Genomic DNA, 17,047 nt, shown 5'->3' with positions numbered 1-17,047 from the left:
GGGACTCGATCCAGGGACTCCAGGATCATGACCTGAGCCGAAGGCAGTCGCTTAACCAACTGAGCCACCCAGGCGCCCACATTTATTATTTTTTAAGATTTTATTTATTTATTTGACGGAGAGAGAGAAACAGGCTCCCCACTGGGCTGAGAACCTGCTGAGGGGCTCGATCCCAGGACCCTGGGATCATGACCTGAGCTGAAGGCAGATGCTTAACCGACTGAGCCACCCAGATGCCCCAATACACATTTATTTTATTTTAAAGATTTTATTTATTTATTTATTTATTTATTTATTTATTTATTTATTTATTAGAGAGACAGAAATAGTGACAGAGAACATGAGTGGGGAGGAGAGGGAGAAACAGGCTCCCCGCTGAGCAGGGAGCCCAATGCGGGGCTTGATCCCAGGACTCCGGGGTCATGGCCCGAGCTGAAGGCAGATGCTCACCTGACTGAGCCACCCAGATGCCCCAATACACATTTATTTTAAAGAGAAAATTTTTCATGAGTTCATATCGATATTTCAGTTCACATATAAGGTTACAGGACTTATTCAATACTCTGTTTATAACTTAGTACAGTCTGGTGCGGAACCCTCTTCCCACACCTTGCTGAGTTCAGGAAGTGGTGTGTGTGTGTCTCCCAGGCTGGGGGAAGCCCAGGCCTGTGTTGAGTCTGGACCCAGGCAGTTCCCCGACAAGAACTGAATACGCCTTTTAGCCCTCTAGTCAGCCTTGGGCTCCCTACATGGGGGGGATAGCATGCCATTCTGTGGCAGGGCCTTCTGTGGACTCAGGCTTCTTTGAGACTCTGTGTGCAGGCATTGTGCCCTGGGAGTGCCAAGGCCCCATGCAGCAACACCTTCTCTTTAGAGGGAGGATTGTCCTTAACCACTCAGAATTCATCTTACTGGAAAACCTGACTTCCCGCTATGAGGTGCCTTGTGTCCTGGACCTCAAGATGGGTACCCGCCAGCACGGTGACGATGCTTCAGAGGAGAAGGCAGCCAACCAGATCCGCAAGTGCCAGCAGAGCACATCTGCAGTCATCGGTGTCCGTGTGTGTGGCATGCAGGTGAGGGGGATGCAGGTGTATAGCGTGGGCTGGCTAGGGCATCCAGTAGCTGCCACTCCCGAACCCTGGTGTAGTCCTGTTTTCCCAAGATTCCAGCGTGACTGAGGGAGTCTCTCGCTCTCTGGTTAGGAAGAAAGCATGCCTGCTTGGGTGAACCCTCTGGGGCTCACCTGGTTGACTGAGTCCGGAGCCTCTGGGCAGGAGCGGGAATAAAGGCAAGAAGGTTAGTCCCTCTCCCCCGATCCATACACTAAGCAGGGATCTGTGGACGGAACCAGGTCAGAGGGCTGCATCCTGAGCGGTGGTTGATCAGAGAGGATAGTGTCTTGTGTGACTGGTGTACTTAACAGGTTAAAGGATCTGATCCAGGGCTGTCCTGTTGCTGCTGTTCCGCAGGTGCAGGCTTTGAGATGGCTGCCAGTACCTAACCCGCTGGTCTCCCTCCCACAGGTGTACCAGGCAGGCAGTGGGCAGCTTATGTTCATGAACAAGTACCATGGACGGAAGCTATCGGTGCAGGGCTTCAAGGAGGCACTTTTCCAGTTTTTCCACAACGGTCGGTACCTGCGCCGTGAGCTCCTAGGCCCGGTGCTTAAGAAGCTGACTGAGCTCAAGGCCATTTTGGAGCGACAGGAGTCCTACCGCTTCTACTCAAGCTCCCTACTGGTCATCTATGATGGCAAGGAATGGCCTGAGGTGGCCCTGGACTCAGATGCTGAGGACTTGGAGGACCTGTCAGAGGAGTCAGCTGACGAGTCTGCTGGTGCCTATGCCTACAAGCCCATCGGCACCAGCTCAGTGGACGTGCGCATGATCGACTTTGCACACACCACCTGCAGGCTGTATGGCGAGGACAGCGTGGTACATGAGGGCCAGGATGCTGGCTATATCTTTGGGCTCCAGAGCCTGATAGACATTGTCACAGAGATAAGTGAGGAAAGCGGGGAGTGAGCCTGCTGGCTGCACCAGCGCTTGAGAGACTCTCTGTGTCCCAGGCACAGCTGTGCTGCGTCGGGGAGGAGGCCAGTATGGCCAGGCCGTTGGCCCCTGCAGCCTGGAGCTGATGTGCAGAGGCCTCTGTGAGTCCCAGCCTGAGCCAGCCCCAGCCGCGTTCGGAGTCTTTTATTTATTTTAACTATTTCTTCAACATTCCACATTTGATGATGCAGATACCTCTTTCTTCCCTGAGTGTAAATGTTCTAATACAAATCTTTTTGTTAATTGTACACAGTGCTGCTGTCGTTCTTACTAGGGCCGGGCGGCCAGCCCCCTTCCCAACCCTCAGAAGCCCCACACATGCTGTCTCCTCCACCCTAGCCCAGGAATATTCTCCTTGCCACTGCCCCCACCTCATAGACCTACTAAAGTCACCACAGCTTCTTGGCCTGGCCCTTAGGTCTCTTTGGGGCCTTTGCTGGCCTAGCATCCTAGCACCCGCTAAGCAAAGAACTACTTGACTTCTTGAATACAGGTCTTTTCCCTCTCCTCCATGCAGCTTAAGACCAAGTTGGGCAGCATGTGTGCCAGACCTTGGATCCAGCTCCTGCACTGTGATGTCAGGTGTCCTAGAGCCAAACTGGGGCCTTGAGGAGCTGTCAGGCTCTGGTCTGCTGGCAGCCATGGGCTCCACAATAAAAGGTCCTAGGAGGTGGGGGGGTCCCAGTGAGAAAGGGTGTTCCTCTTAACCACACCACATGTCACCACTGCTACCCACCACTATGCCAGTCTTCATCTGTCCAGCTCCAGCCAAGGCAGCCCCTAAGAGCTACTTTGCTAGGAGGGTCCTGGGAGGTGTGGCAGGAGGTCTTGAACTGCAGAACCAGGCACCAGGGAGAAGGGCACAGACCCAAAGCCAAGAAGGTAGGGTCTTGTCCAGTTCTAGCAGCCCCACACCTCCCTGAAACTCCCAGCACCTCCTCTCCAAGGCTCACTATGCCTATGTGCACTATGTCCCAGAACACCCACCTGCATACACTGGCCTGTTTGTGCCCACACCCCCTGCACCCTGGGCCCAGGCTTCCAGTGGGGAATGTGGCTGGACCAGTCCCTGGACAGGAATAGGAGGACCCTTAGGGCCTCTCCCCTGGGTCCTTCCCTCAGGACATCGAGGACAGGTCAGGGCTGACTGGAAAGGTGTGCAGGGTTAAACAAACTCTTATGGCCACAGAGCACCCCCCTCCACACCCTCGCCAGCTGTCCTGTCTGCTCAGAAATAATTTGGAGTTGTAAGTCCTACAAAGACAATAGAGCAATGTGACAGCGACTGGGAGTGTGATGACCTTATGCTGTGAGGGAGGGAAGTGAGTCCCAGGCAAAGGAAACCATATGCAAAGACCCACATTAGAGGAGTAGAGAGAAGCTAGTGAAGAGAGGAAGTGGGTGGGCAGCGAGGACGGGAGGACTTTGGACTGGGGAATGGCTAACCTCGTTTCGGTGCGTGCGGCTGGAGTACGGACCCCGTGGAAAGGGGTCATGCGGCCTGCAGACACCAGGGAGACGGGTCCCCGCGGGCGCCTCCAAGTGTTGGATCAGCGAGATGCAACAATGGGACTACGCTACCGTTAGTAGGTCGGGACCCACTCTCCCGGCGTGGCGGGGACGCTCGGGACTAGAGCGCAGGACACAGGCTCTGCCGTTGGGCTGCGGGCGGAGCGCTCCTTCGGGAGGTCGAACGGGTCGCAGCACCGGGCTTGAGTGGAGGGCCAGGCGGGAGAAGCTGGGGTGGGTTCCCCGGGCGGGTACGGAGCGAGGGGTCGGACGCTCGGATTCTGAAAGGGTCCGTACCCGACCGGCGGCGGACTCGGGCCGCGCCGGTCCGCGCCGGGCCGCGCCGCTTGGAACCGCCAGGGGGCGCCGCGATGCGCGCGGGGGCCGCCCCACTCCCGAGGCGGGGCTGCGGCGGGCGGGCGGGTGCGCGCACGCGTCGTGTGTCACGGGGCGGGGCGGGGCGATCGCGGTGTTCCCGGCCTGGCGTCCTGGTTCCGCAGCCCCCCGCCGCCTCCACTGCCCCGGCGCGGCCCGGCCCGGCCCCATGTATCGTGCGCTCTACGCGTTCCGCTCGGCGGAGCCCAACGCGCTGGCGTTCGCCGCGGGCGAGACCTTCCTGGTGCTGGAACGCAGCAGCGCGCACTGGTGGCTGGCGGCGCGGGCGCGCAGTGGCGAGACGGGCTACGTGCCGCCCGCCTACCTGCGCCGCCTGCAGGTGAGTGTTCCCCTCCCCGGCCCGACCTCCGCGGTCCCTAGACTGGGCCCCATCACAGGCTCTCGGTATCGACCCCGGATGCCCCAGCCCCGCCGGGACCTCCCGCAGATAGGCAGTCTGACCCTGAGATCCCAGACTCACGAGGACTGGGACCCCAAGAGCCCGCACCCCCACAAAAGGCCAGACCCTTGACAGCCAACTCTGAGGACACCAGACCTGCAAGCCTAACTCAGGGACTGAGACTCCTTGGCATCCCAGACCCATTGAGACCAAATATCTGAAGCCCCATCTGAGTAGAATTCAAGACTCAGTCCTGAGATTCCACTACCGCCGAATTCTGATCAGTTCCCCAGATCCCTGAGACCCCAGACCCATAATCGGTCCTTTCCCTGGATCCCCCGGATCCCACGCTCTTGCCTCCCACCCTCAGACCCCCAACTGGAGCCACTGCCTCCATCACTGAGACCGGGGCCACCCTGGACACCACCTGTTTCCCCAGCCATCCTCTGTGTCCTCACTCCCTGCACTGAGACCCTGGAGCCCCTAGATGACCCAGCAAACCTTGAGGCCTCAGTGTCTTTCACTCTCCTGTCCTCAGCCACCCCCTAAGCTGTTCTTCAGACCACCCCCGACCCTCTTGGAACCAAAGATCTCAGCCCCTGTTGGCACTCCCTGGCACTACTCTCCCCACCCCCCACCCCCATCACAAGCCTCAGGCCCTGACTTTTCAGACTAATTTTCTCTGAAATTGAAAAGCCCCATCCCTCCTTGTCCACAGCCTGGGGTGGAAGGCTTGTGAGGCGTTGTGAGGCATTGTGAGGAAGTGAGACCTCTTCATGGCTTCCCCTGGTTTGACTATGGCCCTGTTTCCTTCCAGTGGAGGCTACATCTCCAGTTCCTGTTTCCCCAAGAATAGTCCTGCAGTGGGGGCTGGGGTGCAGTGTCTCCAGCTGGTCTCTTCTGACCTCTGGGGAAAGGAGGGCCTGGAGCCTCCAGGCCTGTCCTGTGCCAGACACCCCCGCCCCATCCTAGTCCCTCGTCTTTAGGAAACATCCTGTCCCAGCCCAGTTCAGGACAGAAATAACAGGATAAATTTGGAGATGTCATCTGGTCTTAGCAGAGGGGATGGGCCCTGGGCCTTGGACCCTCAGCTTACTCCCTTCTAGGAGTGCCTGGGGTGTGACTGGGGCCCTGGACACTAGGGCTGCTGGCTCTGGAGTGAGCATGTCAGACCCAGCCTCTCTGGGGTTGGGGGCTTGTTGGAAGCCTCTTCTTCAGGGGCCTGTGAGGATCCTGTCCTGGGCTAGTGGGGCTTGGTGCTTGGGGAGGGCGGAGAGGCTACCATCCCCTTGTAGTCTCTTTCTGTGTATCTCCCGGTCTCTGTCCCCCTAACTCTGTCTGTGTCTGCCATTCCGACTCTCCCCCTTTCTCTGTCTCTGGCTCTCAATTTCTTTCTGCGTTGTCTCCCTCTGCCTGTCTCCCTCTCTCTCCCTCCCTTCCTCACTCCCCTTCTCTCTCTTTCTTGTTTTCTATGGGTATGTGTTTGTTTTTCTGTCCCCCTTTCTGTCTGCTGTCTCCCTGCATTCTGGCATACCCCGTGCTACCTGGAGGGCTTTGCTGACCTCCGTATCCATCTGTCTGTCCCCATCAGGGACGCTTCTTCGACCCCGCTTGGAGTGACGTCACCTCAGTTCTGAGACTTCCGTGTAGCCTGGTGAACCATCATGGACAGGGGAGGGCTGGAGGTGGATGGTCCCACAGCTCCCACCCCCCACTCCTCACACCACGCCAGGCTGGCTGGGTTGATTAGACCCCTGAGTTGCTGTGTCTGGCAGCACGGAATCTGGGACAGGGGCCAGGCCCCTCTCTTATGTCCGTCCTTTGCCACAAACACAGAACTGCTGCTTCCCAGGGCAAGTCTGGAAGATTCCTGGAATAACTAGGGAGAATGAGGGCTAGAAGCAGGGGTGGAAAGAGGGGATCCCTTTGGCCCATCCTCAGCTGGTCCCTCAGGCCCATCTCTGGGGTCTGCAGAAGGCTCTGCAAGGACAGGGCTATTCTGGAGTGTGACCTTGGTTTGGAGAAGGATCAGTAAGATCCAGAGTGATTTGTTAAGGGTTCCAGACACTAGAGGCTCCCTGCTTGGCATGTCAGCCTGGGCTCTGAGCCAAGCCTGGGGATAGACTAGGTATGTGCTCCTGGTCTCAAGCTGGGGGTCCCTGGGCTGTGTTTTTGCTCTAGACCCCTGGTGTTCAGAGACAGCTGAGAGCCTCACTGTGGGGCCTGACTGGGACCCCAATACGTAAAGCAGCAGCGTGGGGCCACCCCGTGCCCCAGCTCCCTGAGTAACACAGTTTGAGAACCTTACTTCATAGTGTAGTTCAGCTTTCTACACTCATGTCTAGCATTCCAGGCTTTAGCTGTAACAGTCCTCTGCCCTGGGCTCCATCCTAGGCTGGGTCTGGGCTCACGCTCTCTAGGCCCCCAGGTCTAACTGTGCACCCTTGCCCCCGGCCAGGGCCTGGAGCAGGATGTCCTCCAAGCCATTGACCGGGCCATTGAGGCGGTGCACAATGCAGCCATGCGGGATGGTGGCAAGTACAGCCTGGAGCAGCGCGGGGTCCTTCAGTGAGTGTGGGGGAGGGGAGGGAGAGGGCACCCTCCACCTCCCTGCCCCAGTGAGCACAGTCGGGTGGGGGTCCTTCAGTGAGGACTGGGGAGGTCTGGAAGGCAGAGTTGGGGCTAGGGCAGAGTGGGGTGGAGCATGAGGGAGGTGGGAGGAGCCTGGGCTGTGAGCCGCGCCCCGCCCCACATCCCATAAGGAGCCTGTGAGGACTTCAGGAGTTTTAAGGTCACTCACCCAGTAATCTCCCTGCCCCTCCATCAGGAAGCTGATCCACCATCGGAAAGAGACCCTGTCCCGCAGAGGCCCCTCAGCCCCGAGTCCCGCAGCTATGACCGCGTCCTCCAGTGACCAGCATTTGGATGCTGCTGCCGCCAGGCAGCCCAATGGGATGTGTCGAGCTGGGTTCGAGCGGCAGCACAGCCTGCCCAGTTCCGAGTATCTCGGGGCAGATGGAGGCCTCTACCAGGTATGTGGTGAGGATACCCTGGGGAAGGGAGGTGGGTGGAGCTTAAGGCTGGGTCCAGAGGCTCCAAGAGTCCACTCGGGTCAGGGATGCAGAGCCGTAGCCCTGCCCCTGGCAAGAGCCCAGGGCCCTAGCCAGGCCGGTACCCCAGCTGGCAGCCTGTCCTCCTAGATCCCACCACAGCCTCGCCGAGCAGCGCCCGACACGCCACCCCCGCCTGTGAAGCGCCGAGACCGGGAGGCCCTGATGGCCCCAGGAAGTGGTGAGAAGGCAGGGTTGGGGCAGTTTGGGGGGGGGGGCCGGCACCCTGTGCTTGGCACGGCTGCTCTGCCTGTGTCAGGAAGTTAGGGCCTCTGGGCTTGGCGGGGCGGGTCTGGCAGAGAAACCAGGCCCTGTCCTGGGAGGGGCGGGGCTCAGGGCCTGGAGGGGTAAGGGACCCAGGGGGCTGTCCCAGCACAGCATCCACTCTCTGCCCACAGGCGGCCGCAACACCACGCCCTCCGGGGCCGGTTCTGTGTCCAGTGGCTCCTCAGTCAGCAGCACCTCCCTTGACACACTATGTACCGGCTCTAGCTCGTCTGAGCTGGGCCCCAGCTGCTCACCCACGCCCCCGCCCGTGCCCCGCCGAGGCATCCATACCACTGTGTCCCAAGCTCAGCCCCCTCCCTCCAAGGTGCCAGCCCCCGAGCCCCCTCCAGAGGAGGTGGCGGTTGATACGACCTCAGCCTCTGATGAGCTGGAGGCCCTCGGTGCACTGAGCCTGGGGACCACAGAGGAGAAGGTGGTGGCTGAGACTGCCGTGCCCAGGACCATCGGGGCAGAGCTGATGGAGCTCGTGCGGAGAAACACTGGCCTGAGCCACGAGCTATGCCGTGTGGCCATTGGCGTCGTGGTGGGTCACATCCAGGCCTCCGTACCGGCTAGCTCGCCTGTCATGGAGCAGGTCCTCCTCTCGCTGGTAGAGGGCAAGGTGAGGGTGGGCGGCGGGGCCAGGGGGCCTCCCCATCCTCGGGCCGCCCCGCTTCCCCTGCCCCATTCCCACCCTCACACTTGCGTCCAGCCTTGCCTTGACAGTAGCTCGGCCTTCACTGTGGTGGGTGCTGGGGACGTTTGCGCTGATCCCTGGAGGAGAAAGGGAGGAAGAGCATTCCAGGCAGAGGCTTAGCCTGGGCAAGGGCCATAAGGCAGGCCCACGCTTGGCTCGCGGGGGAGGCGGAACAAGGCCAGCATGGCTGTACCACGGGGAGTGAGGGAACAGGTGGTGTGGGAGGAGGTGCGACTCGGGGCAGGTGACAGATGAGACCAGATGTGAGTGGCCCAGAGTCTTCTCTGGCTGCGGGGGGGGTAATGGACACGGCCTGAGAGAGGGCAGTGCCTTGCTGGCCTTGGCGGCGGAGAGGGAGCTGTGGCGGAGGCCTCAGGACTGACTCAGGGGTGAGTCAGGTGTGTGGGCATCGTGGGGGGCGTGGGATGCTTTGCCAGGGTTGGGGCACTGGTCAGAAAGCAGGATCGGAGGGCAGTGATCCGTCTCCATAGGGGGACCAGATGGGCCCAGGGTCCCTCCTTAGGGCCCCAGGACCCGGCAGCCATGGGGTGGGGGGCGGGTGGAGCAGCAGGGCAACGGGCTTGTTGTCTGTGCTGGGCACGGCGGGTGCTCATCAGGCAGGAAGTACTTGGGAGCTGGAAGGCGGGGCGATGACAAGGCCTGGTGGCACGTTGTGTGGATTCGGAGGGTAGCATCTCAGTCACATTTAGGCAGTGGCAGAGTCGGTGGCCTTCCTCGCAGAAGATGTTTATGCAGGGCTGGGATGAGAGGCGGGTTGTTGGAAGGTGCCCCGCAGATGTGTCCCGTGCAGAATCTGGTCCCAGCAGGTTATCAAGACTGGGGGCAGTAGAGTTACTTGCAGAGGGGCTGTGGAACTGGGCTGGTGCCCTTGGGAGCCTCGGTGTTGAGGTGTGGGCCGTGGGAACAGGTCTTTCGTGGGAGCTCGAGGCGGGGCAGAGGGAAGAAAGAAAGAGAACCAGGGCCTGGTCCCCTCACAGGTTCTGGGAGGCCACAAACGAGGAACCGCTCTGAGAGGTGAGGCTGGGGACCCTTGCCTGATGTTGGCCTGGAGCTCATGCCCGTGACATCCTCAGGGTCTGGGTTGACTTCCAAGCCTTGGGGGCTTCCTGGAGATGGGGAGGGGCAAGGAGTGTGCTGAGCCATGCCTCCCCCCAGGACCTGAGCACTGCCCTGCCCTCAGGGCAGGTCTGCCATGACCAGCAGCGGCTGGAGGTGATCTTTGCAGACCTGGCTCGGCGGAAGGACGATGCCCAGCAGCGCAGCTGGGCCCTGTATGAGGACGAGGGTGTCATCCGCTGCTACCTGGAGGAGCTGCTGCACATTCTGGTGCGGGGTGGGGGCCCACGGGTGTCCCACCCCCGCCCCCCACCCTGCGCCACCCCCGTCCAGTGCTCAGGAGTCTCCCCCGCGGGTACTCAGACCGCTCGTGTGTGGCCGCGCGGCTCACACGGAGTGACTCTCTCACGCTTCCTCCTCCCCACAGACCGACGCAGACCCGGAGGTTTGCAAGAAAATGTGCAAGAGAAACGAGTTCGAGTCTGTCCTGGCCTTGGTGGCCTACTACCAAATGGTGTGTGTGAGGCCGCGGGGCGGGGACGGGGAGGCACCCGGGCAGAGGGGGCGGTTCCGGGCACTGAGCGCGGGGTCTCCTGCCAGGAGCACCGGGCGTCACTGCGGCTGCTGCTGCTCAGGTGCTTTGGCGCCATGTGCAGCCTGGACGCGCTCGTCATCTCCACACTCGTGTCGTCTGTGCTGCCTGTGGAGCTGGCCCGGGACATGCAGACAGACACGCAGGGTGAGGCGGGGTGGGGCGGGGGCGGGGCCTCCTGCGGGGGGGGGCGTTCCCACCACCCGCCGGGGCTCTCACCGCCTGCCTTGCCCTCCAGATCACCAGAAGCTCTGCTACTCGGCCCTCATCCTGGCCATGGTCTTCTCCATGGGGGAGGCAGTGCCCTACGCGCACTACGGTGAGCGCGCCGGGAGCCCGAGGGCCTGGGGACCCACCGCCCGGGGTGACGGGGACCCAGGGGGCTGCGTGGGGAGGGCGCAGAGGCGGGGAGGCCTCAGGTCCTGTGCGCCCCCCTCCCAGAGCACCTGGGCACGCCCTTCGCCCAGTTCCTGCTGAGCATCGTGGAGGACGGGCTGCCCCTGGACACCACAGAGCAGCTGCCGGATCTGTGCATGAACTTGCTTCTAGCGCTCAACCTGCACCTGCCAGGTGGGAGTGGGGCCCGGCGGGAGCGGGGCAGACCAGCGAGGGGGCGCTCCCCGCTTGCTGCCCGTGCACTGGTCTACACCCGTGTCCGTCCTCAGCCCCTGACCAGAACGTCGTCATGAGCGCTCTGAGCAAACACTCCAACGTCAAGATCTTCTCCGAGAAGCTGCTGTTGCTTCTGAACAGAGGGGGTGAGGGCCTGGGAACCTGTGTGATGCCACTGCCCTGTCGTTTGGCTCCGTGGCCCCCGACACTCTCGGCAGTGCCCCAGGGCCCCCCACAACCACTGCCCTGACCCCTCCTCCCCCTGCCTCCTAGACGACCCCGTGCGCATCTTCAAACACGAGCCGCAGCCGCCGCACTCCATCCTCAAGTTCCTGCAGGACGTGTTCGCCAGCCCAGCCACAGCCGCGATCTTCTACCACACAGACATGATGGCACTCATCGACATCACTGTGCGCCACATCGCGGACCTGTCACCCGGAGACAAGGTGCCCGGACGTGGCTGCGGCGGGGGTGGGAGCTGTGCAAAAGCTGCAACAAAATGCAGGGGAGACAGGCCACTGAATGGAGACTGGGGGCAGGGTGCAGCTGCAGCCAGGCCGGTGTGGGGGCCGCTCAGAAACCATGGCAGGTGTGCCCTGACCCACAGGAGCCCCGGTGAGCCGATGTGGGCCAGGCTGCCTGGACGGAGCTGGGGTGGAGGAAGCCGGGCGGTCAGGCAGGAGGAGGTGGCATTTCCACAAGGCCTCAGAGGCTGCAGCGGGAGAGGAGGGGATGTGGCCTGACTGACACCCCAAATGGAGTGCAGACTACATGAGAGCCCAGGGGAGGGGGGAGGCCTGCAAGGAAGCAGCCGCGGCCGTCACGGCGGCCCGGGTGGGCGGTGAGAGGCCATGGCCGTGGGCGGTGGGGTCAGGTTTGCGTGTATTGGCGGTGAGTCCTGGGGTTTGCCCTGGACTTCTGTCAGGCAACCAGGTGGATGAAGAGTGATTGCTGAGGCGGGGAAGCACGGGGAGGAGGCAGAAGATAGGGTTGTGTTCTGATGTGTCAAGACTGAGAAGATAGCCGCTAGTCGTCCAGGTACGGAGCCCGTTGGGGAGCAGTGGAGCTGAGTTGGGACTGGAGAGAGACAGCGTGGAGTTGCCTGTGCACACGTGTGATGGGGAAGCCTGCTTCGCTGCCACCGCCGAGGGCGTGAGGTGGACAGGTCAGAGGGAAGCTCAGGCCTCGGCTCAGGGCACAGTGGGGACAGGTAGGGAGGAACCCAGGAGAAAACCCAGAGAGCAGGAGCCCAAAGCGGGGTTTGGAGGAGGTGGAGATGAGCTGTTTCCACAGTTAGGAGCCTGAGTAGGACAGAGGCTGCGAATTGGCCGTTGAAATTGCCCCCCAGAGGCCAGAGGTGACTGACAAGCAGTATCTGCAGAGTGGAGGGAAGAGGGTCCGAATAGAACGTGCAAGAGAGAATTTGAACTTGGAGGGGAGTGAGGGGGACATTGGAAGCCGTAAATGGAGACAACTGCTGTGAGTCTTTCTATGAAGGGAGCAGAAGAGCGGGGGGGCCCCTGGAGGGAGATGTGGGGGTCAGGAAGGGTTTTAAAGGTAGAAGATGCTGGTGCCGGTCTCTGGGCCAGAGGGAATGATCCAGTAAACATCAAGAAATGGCTGACGTGTCCAGGAGAGTGGGCCAGTGCTGGAGTGAGGTAGATCGGGCAGTGGGGGGAGCCCAGGCCTGTGGGGGGACGCACCCCCCAAATGGGAGCCAGGGCAGCTCATTCTGGCTGGGACAGGTGAGATGCAGGTGCTGGGAGGGGAGAACAAGAGCTTTCCGAAAGATCACTTGTTTTCTCCACAAAGCACAAGGCTGGCTGTCCAGGCACTTTGGATCTGGAAAACCGGCAGAAGGAGGTGGGCAGTGATCCTTAAGGGTGCGTGAATGTAGCAGAGGAAAGAGGCGGGAGTCCAGGGCAGTGGTGTACGTCCATCTGAGGTTTGTGGTAGGGAAGGAAGTTCGGGCCTGCGTGCGGCCTTGGGGCTGCCCACTGCTTAGACGCTGGGCGCTGATTTGCAGGCGCTGCGGTCTGACCAGGGTTGGGGGTCACAGGGTGACGCTGCCTGAAGAAGGTATTGACTCCTCGAAGTACAGGTAGAGAGGGAGGGGAGGGATGGTGACAGGGATGGTGAGGGGGGCAGACAGAGGGAAAGTGCTGGGGTCAGGTCAGTGGATTGGGTATCTCAGTGAGGAAAAAGGAACAGCTGGGGTGTCAGATTCGAGGGGCTGTTGAAGCTTTTTCAACCTAAAGGTGCTGGGGTGGGGGATGTTGGCGCTGGACTGAGGGCATGTGTGGAAGGTAGGATGGTGGCCAGGGCCTAGGGGTGGGTATCAGAGAGGACACATGTGTTTCTGGCCTGTGCGTTTAGATGGACGGCTGAGCTCTTTAGTAAGAAAAAAAAACCCTGAGAAAGCCTTCGGTTTGGGGAAGATGGGGAAGGTCATGAATTTGATGGTGCACACGTGTGGCGGAGGTCTTTTGAGGCACGTGGGAGATGAGAAGTGGGCAGTTGAAACTCTCATCTGGAGCTCCCTGGAGAGGTCTAGGCCAGAGGTGTGAGTGTGGGTCATTACCTGAAGCTGTGAGTGTGAGTGAGATCTTCCAGGGTGAGAGGAAGCAGGGGGCCTCTGACCGGACAGCGGCCCCATGAGGGCCCAGCGGTAAAGACGGGCAGGACCTGGCCGCTTCCCCTGGCCGCGTCTCCGAGCCATCCCGTGGGCTGGTCCCGTTCTGGGACTGCCTGTGTCTGGGACGATCCATTCATTTCACTTACTCAGCGGCTCTCGACGGCCAGCTCTGGGCCAGGCACAGGTGGATGCTGGGGCTGCAGCCCTGATCTTCAGTGCCGTGAGCTGGCCCACGGCCCGGGGGCGCATGTGGCGGCCTGTTCCTGTCGGGCGGCAGTGAGAGCGCCTCGCCGGGGTCCCTGAGCTCAGCCGCTCCTCCCACAGCTGCGCGTGGAGTACCTGTCCCTGATGCGCGCAGTGATCCGCTCCACGCCCTACCTGCAGCACCGCCACCGGCTCCCCGACCTGCAGGCCACCCTGCGGCGCATCCTGAACGAAGAGGAGGCCTCACCGCAGGGCCAGATGGACCGCATGGTTGTCCGAGAGATGTGCAAGGAATTCCCCGTGCTGGGCGAGGACCCCAGCTAGCGCCTCCCTTCCCTCCCTTCCCTGCAGCCCTGGTCGGGGTGCAGGGGACGCGGAGGCGTGGCCCTCAGAATGTTTTGCACAGACGGGGTGGGGGAGGTGGTGGTGGAGGGACCTGAGCAGGGCTCCCCCCTCCCCAGAAGTAGAGCCGATGCGAGGGGCCAAGTGCAGGATTGGGGACCACGCTCTGGGAGCTCCGCTGGGGCAGAGGGCCTGTGTGAGCTGAAGCCCCTCCATCTCCCGGTAGGCTGCCTCTTCAGCATGCCCCCTCCCCTCAGATCAGATGCACACTCAGAGTCCTGCTGCTGCTCCAGGCTGGGCCAGAGCCCCCCATCCCTGTCCTGCCTAGTCTGGGTCCCGGGCCTCAGCAAGCCATGTCGTTGGGGTCTGGGGAGGCGCCACCCACCAGCTCTGTTCTTTGCCTTAGCTTCGCAGTGAGTGCTGCTCATGTGCCCCCCCCCCGCCGTGGGGGTCGCTTTCCCTTGCTCCCACCCCCAGAGGTCTTTGCCAAGCAGCTGCTTCGAGCACAGAATCTTATAGACGGGCCATCTATTCTGGAGCGCCACAGAATAGGGTGATGGCACTGAGAAAGCCAATGACAGAGTCTATTTTCTCCGTAAAAACAGACTGAAAAGCCATGTGTATTTTCCTGTGTGCTGTAGCTCACCTTCGGAAATAAATCACAGGCATCCGGAAACGGGCTGTGTGATCAGCAACCCCGCCTGATCCTGGGTTGGGGTGGGAGAGGATGGGCAGGGGTGCTGGGGCCTCAGGACCTTGTCGCTTGCTTGCTCTGACCTCTCCAGAGTGAGGAGGGGATGGTCCCTAACAGGCCTGTCCATCAAGGTCCCTTGAGCCCTGTTCCAGCCTCTCTCCCCGAGTTCCCATTTCTCCCGGGCCACAGCTAAGCCAGTGAGTGCCCCGCCGCCTGTTGGCAGGTGACTGCCCTTGCAGACCTCACTTCTCCCGTGTTGAAACCCTACCCTTCGTAGCTGTTCTCCAGTGAAGCGGGCCCCACTGCAGCCCCTGCCTCCCTGCACGTGCAGGCCCTGCCCGGCTTGGTCGCCTTCCTCGTTTGTCAGTGGGTCCAACAAGATCCCCTCATTTTGCAGCCTCAGAGATTTTACCCTACATTACAGTAGGGCAAAAAGAGTATCTCAACAGGCGTGGGGTTCAGTTTGCACTCCTGTTGGCGGACAGTCGGGGACCATCTGGGAAAAGCTTCATTTTCCTTGCGGGCTCCCAAGTTAACGAAGGCTTGCGCCATAAATGGGGGAGGGTCCAGAGCCCACAGGCAGACCCCAGTCAGAAGTAGTTTTCATTAGTCCCCTCTGTTTTTCACCCAGGACAATCCTTCACGACCCATCTGCACATCCAAAATTACTGACACCGTGACGTCTAGTCACGACTTTTCCTTTCTCACTGGGGTGCTGAAGGCCAAGGGGCTGTTTTGCTCTTTTTCCAACAGGACCATAATGCAGCAAGAAACACAAAAGAGGCCAGGGCGGGGGTGGGGGGAGTCCCCCGGACACACAGGTCCTTGGGAAGCTGAGGCAAGAACGTTTGACGGAACTCACGGAAGCAAAGTCCAGGAGGCTGATGGGGAGATATACTTCCTTAACTCTTGATTCTCGGGTTAGGCACACAGGCTCCCCTGCTGGACCTGAAGATGGGCTGACAGAATGCCCCCCCCAGTAGAACTGTGGGGCACAACCTGGTCACTCCTCTTCACCCCGGGGCGTTCTGCCTTTCCATTCACATCCAGAGTCAATGACATGGCCTTCGAGTCACGACTCCTTCCTCACTGGAGAGCTGAAAGCAGAGAACCATGATGCTCCTCCTGAGCTAGTGGAATTCTGTGAAAAGCGCAGGTCCCTGAGGAAGCCGAGGCAGGACCATTCGGCAGCCTCCGTGCTTTGCTCTGTTGCCTATCGTGACGCACACGCACGCTGGAAGGGCAGGGCTGTGCTGGGCCGTCTGTCCCAGTGCTGGTACCCATGGTGAGCGAAGTATAACCCCGTGGCAGGGGGAGCAGAAGCCCCGGCCAGTTTGTGCACAGTTGTCCAAGGGGCCCTGGCGTGTGTTTGTAAGGGACGCAAGAGCCCCTGTTGACTGAGCTAAGTACTGACCTCTGGCAGCAAACGTGCTCTGAGAGGATCCAGAGTTCTGAGACCCCCTCAGCAAACATCTTGGCGGTGCTCTCAGAACACAGAATTACAACCATAAGGGGAGATGATGATGAGCCAGAGAATTCCTCAGCGAGGGATCGATCTTTGCAAGAACACCCATTTGGCTGCTTGGAAGGATGGTAAATGTGGGATACGGTGAGGCAAGAAGGCAGAGACAGACAACTAGGCCACTCAAATGGGAGTGTAAGGGGGGGCGGCGAGGGGGAAAAAAGATTCTGAGGGGCAATGAGGGATGGGGGTTGGGATGAGCTCTGGGGTAGAAGCGGGTACGTAAAGGTGCTGGCACCTAATCTCTTGTGGGACGAGCACCAGGGACCACAGGCTACCCATGCATCCGGCAACTCCAGAGTAAGGTGGTGGGTGAAGATCACATGCCTGCTTGGTCCCCGAAAGATACAGAGGCTTCAAGTAGGTGAAAACAATCTTTTTTTCCTCTTGTTTTTATGGGAGAATAACCATGAAAAGTACGGTATACAGAGAGTATAGCTGAGCAAAAAAAAATTTTTTTTTTTAAAGATTGTATTTGACAGAGACACAGTGAGAGAGGGAACACAAGCAGGGGGCAGTGGGAGAGGGAGAAGCAGGCTCCCCGCGGAGCAGGGAGCCCGATGCGGGGCTCGATCCCAGGACCCTGCGATCATGACCTGAGCCGAAGGCAGACGCTTAACGACTAAGCCACCCAGGCACCCCAGCTGAGCGAATTGTGAGAGAATGCTGATAGAACCACCACCCGAGTCAAGAAATAGAATATCACCAGTCCCCAAAGCCCACTCGTGTGCCCCCTCTTCACCAGGGGGCACACGAGGGGGAACTGTAATTCCCTCTAGGGGAATTAACTGTAATTCCCCTAGAGGGAATTACAGTTAAGTTTTGCCTGTGTTTGAACTTGACATAAACAGAACCATACAGTATAAACTTGTGTCTGGCTTCTTCATTTCACCATTAAGTTTCTGAGATTTGTCTATGTCCTAGTATGTGGTTGCAGTTTGTTCACCCCCAAAGTTG

The 17,047-nt window shown here is 60.1% G+C and overlaps 2 protein-coding genes across 3 annotated transcripts in view; both read left to right on the top strand.

Annotated features, from left to right (window-relative positions):
• The window catches only part of IP6K2 (inositol hexakisphosphate kinase 2), a 7,015-nt gene extending 4,713 nt beyond the window's left edge, over nucleotides 1-2,302 (top strand). Inside the window, 2 exon segments of the mRNA XM_081817180.1 lie at nucleotides 858-1,076; nucleotides 1,527-2,302. Of these exon segments, the coding sequence (XP_081673306.1) occupies nucleotides 858-1,076; nucleotides 1,527-2,027 (720 nt within the window). The 3' untranslated portion in view covers nucleotides 2,028-2,302.
• A 1,713-nt stretch (nucleotides 2,303-4,015) lies between these two features.
• On the top strand, nucleotides 4,016-14,550 carry NCKIPSD (NCK interacting protein with SH3 domain). Of its 2 annotated transcripts, XM_081817171.1 has the most exons (14): nucleotides 4,016-4,278; nucleotides 5,930-5,992; nucleotides 6,797-6,906; nucleotides 7,166-7,370; nucleotides 7,539-7,629; nucleotides 7,847-8,337; nucleotides 9,589-9,759; nucleotides 9,917-10,003; nucleotides 10,090-10,228; nucleotides 10,320-10,400; nucleotides 10,523-10,651; nucleotides 10,747-10,839; nucleotides 10,967-11,139; nucleotides 13,653-14,550. In XM_081817171.1, exons 1-14 carry the CDS (start codon nucleotides 4,108-4,110, stop codon nucleotides 13,854-13,856), a joined length of 2,208 nt encoding a protein of 735 aa, XP_081673297.1. In that variant the 5' UTR covers nucleotides 4,016-4,107; the 3' UTR covers nucleotides 13,857-14,550. The 2 variants fall into 2 exon arrangements, with proteins under 2 accessions (XP_081673297.1, XP_006733049.1); XM_006732986.3 differs by lacking the exon at nucleotides 5,930-5,992.
• Nucleotides 14,551-17,047: the final 2,497 nt, after the last annotated feature.

Source organism: Leptonychotes weddellii, chromosome 1 (genome assembly GCF_054177405.1).
Source record: "Leptonychotes weddellii isolate Sample4059 chromosome 1, ASM5417740v2, whole genome shotgun sequence".
NCBI lineage: Eukaryota > Metazoa > Chordata > Mammalia > Carnivora > Phocidae > Leptonychotes > Leptonychotes weddellii.
This window is presented reverse-complemented; position numbering and strand designations above follow the sequence as displayed.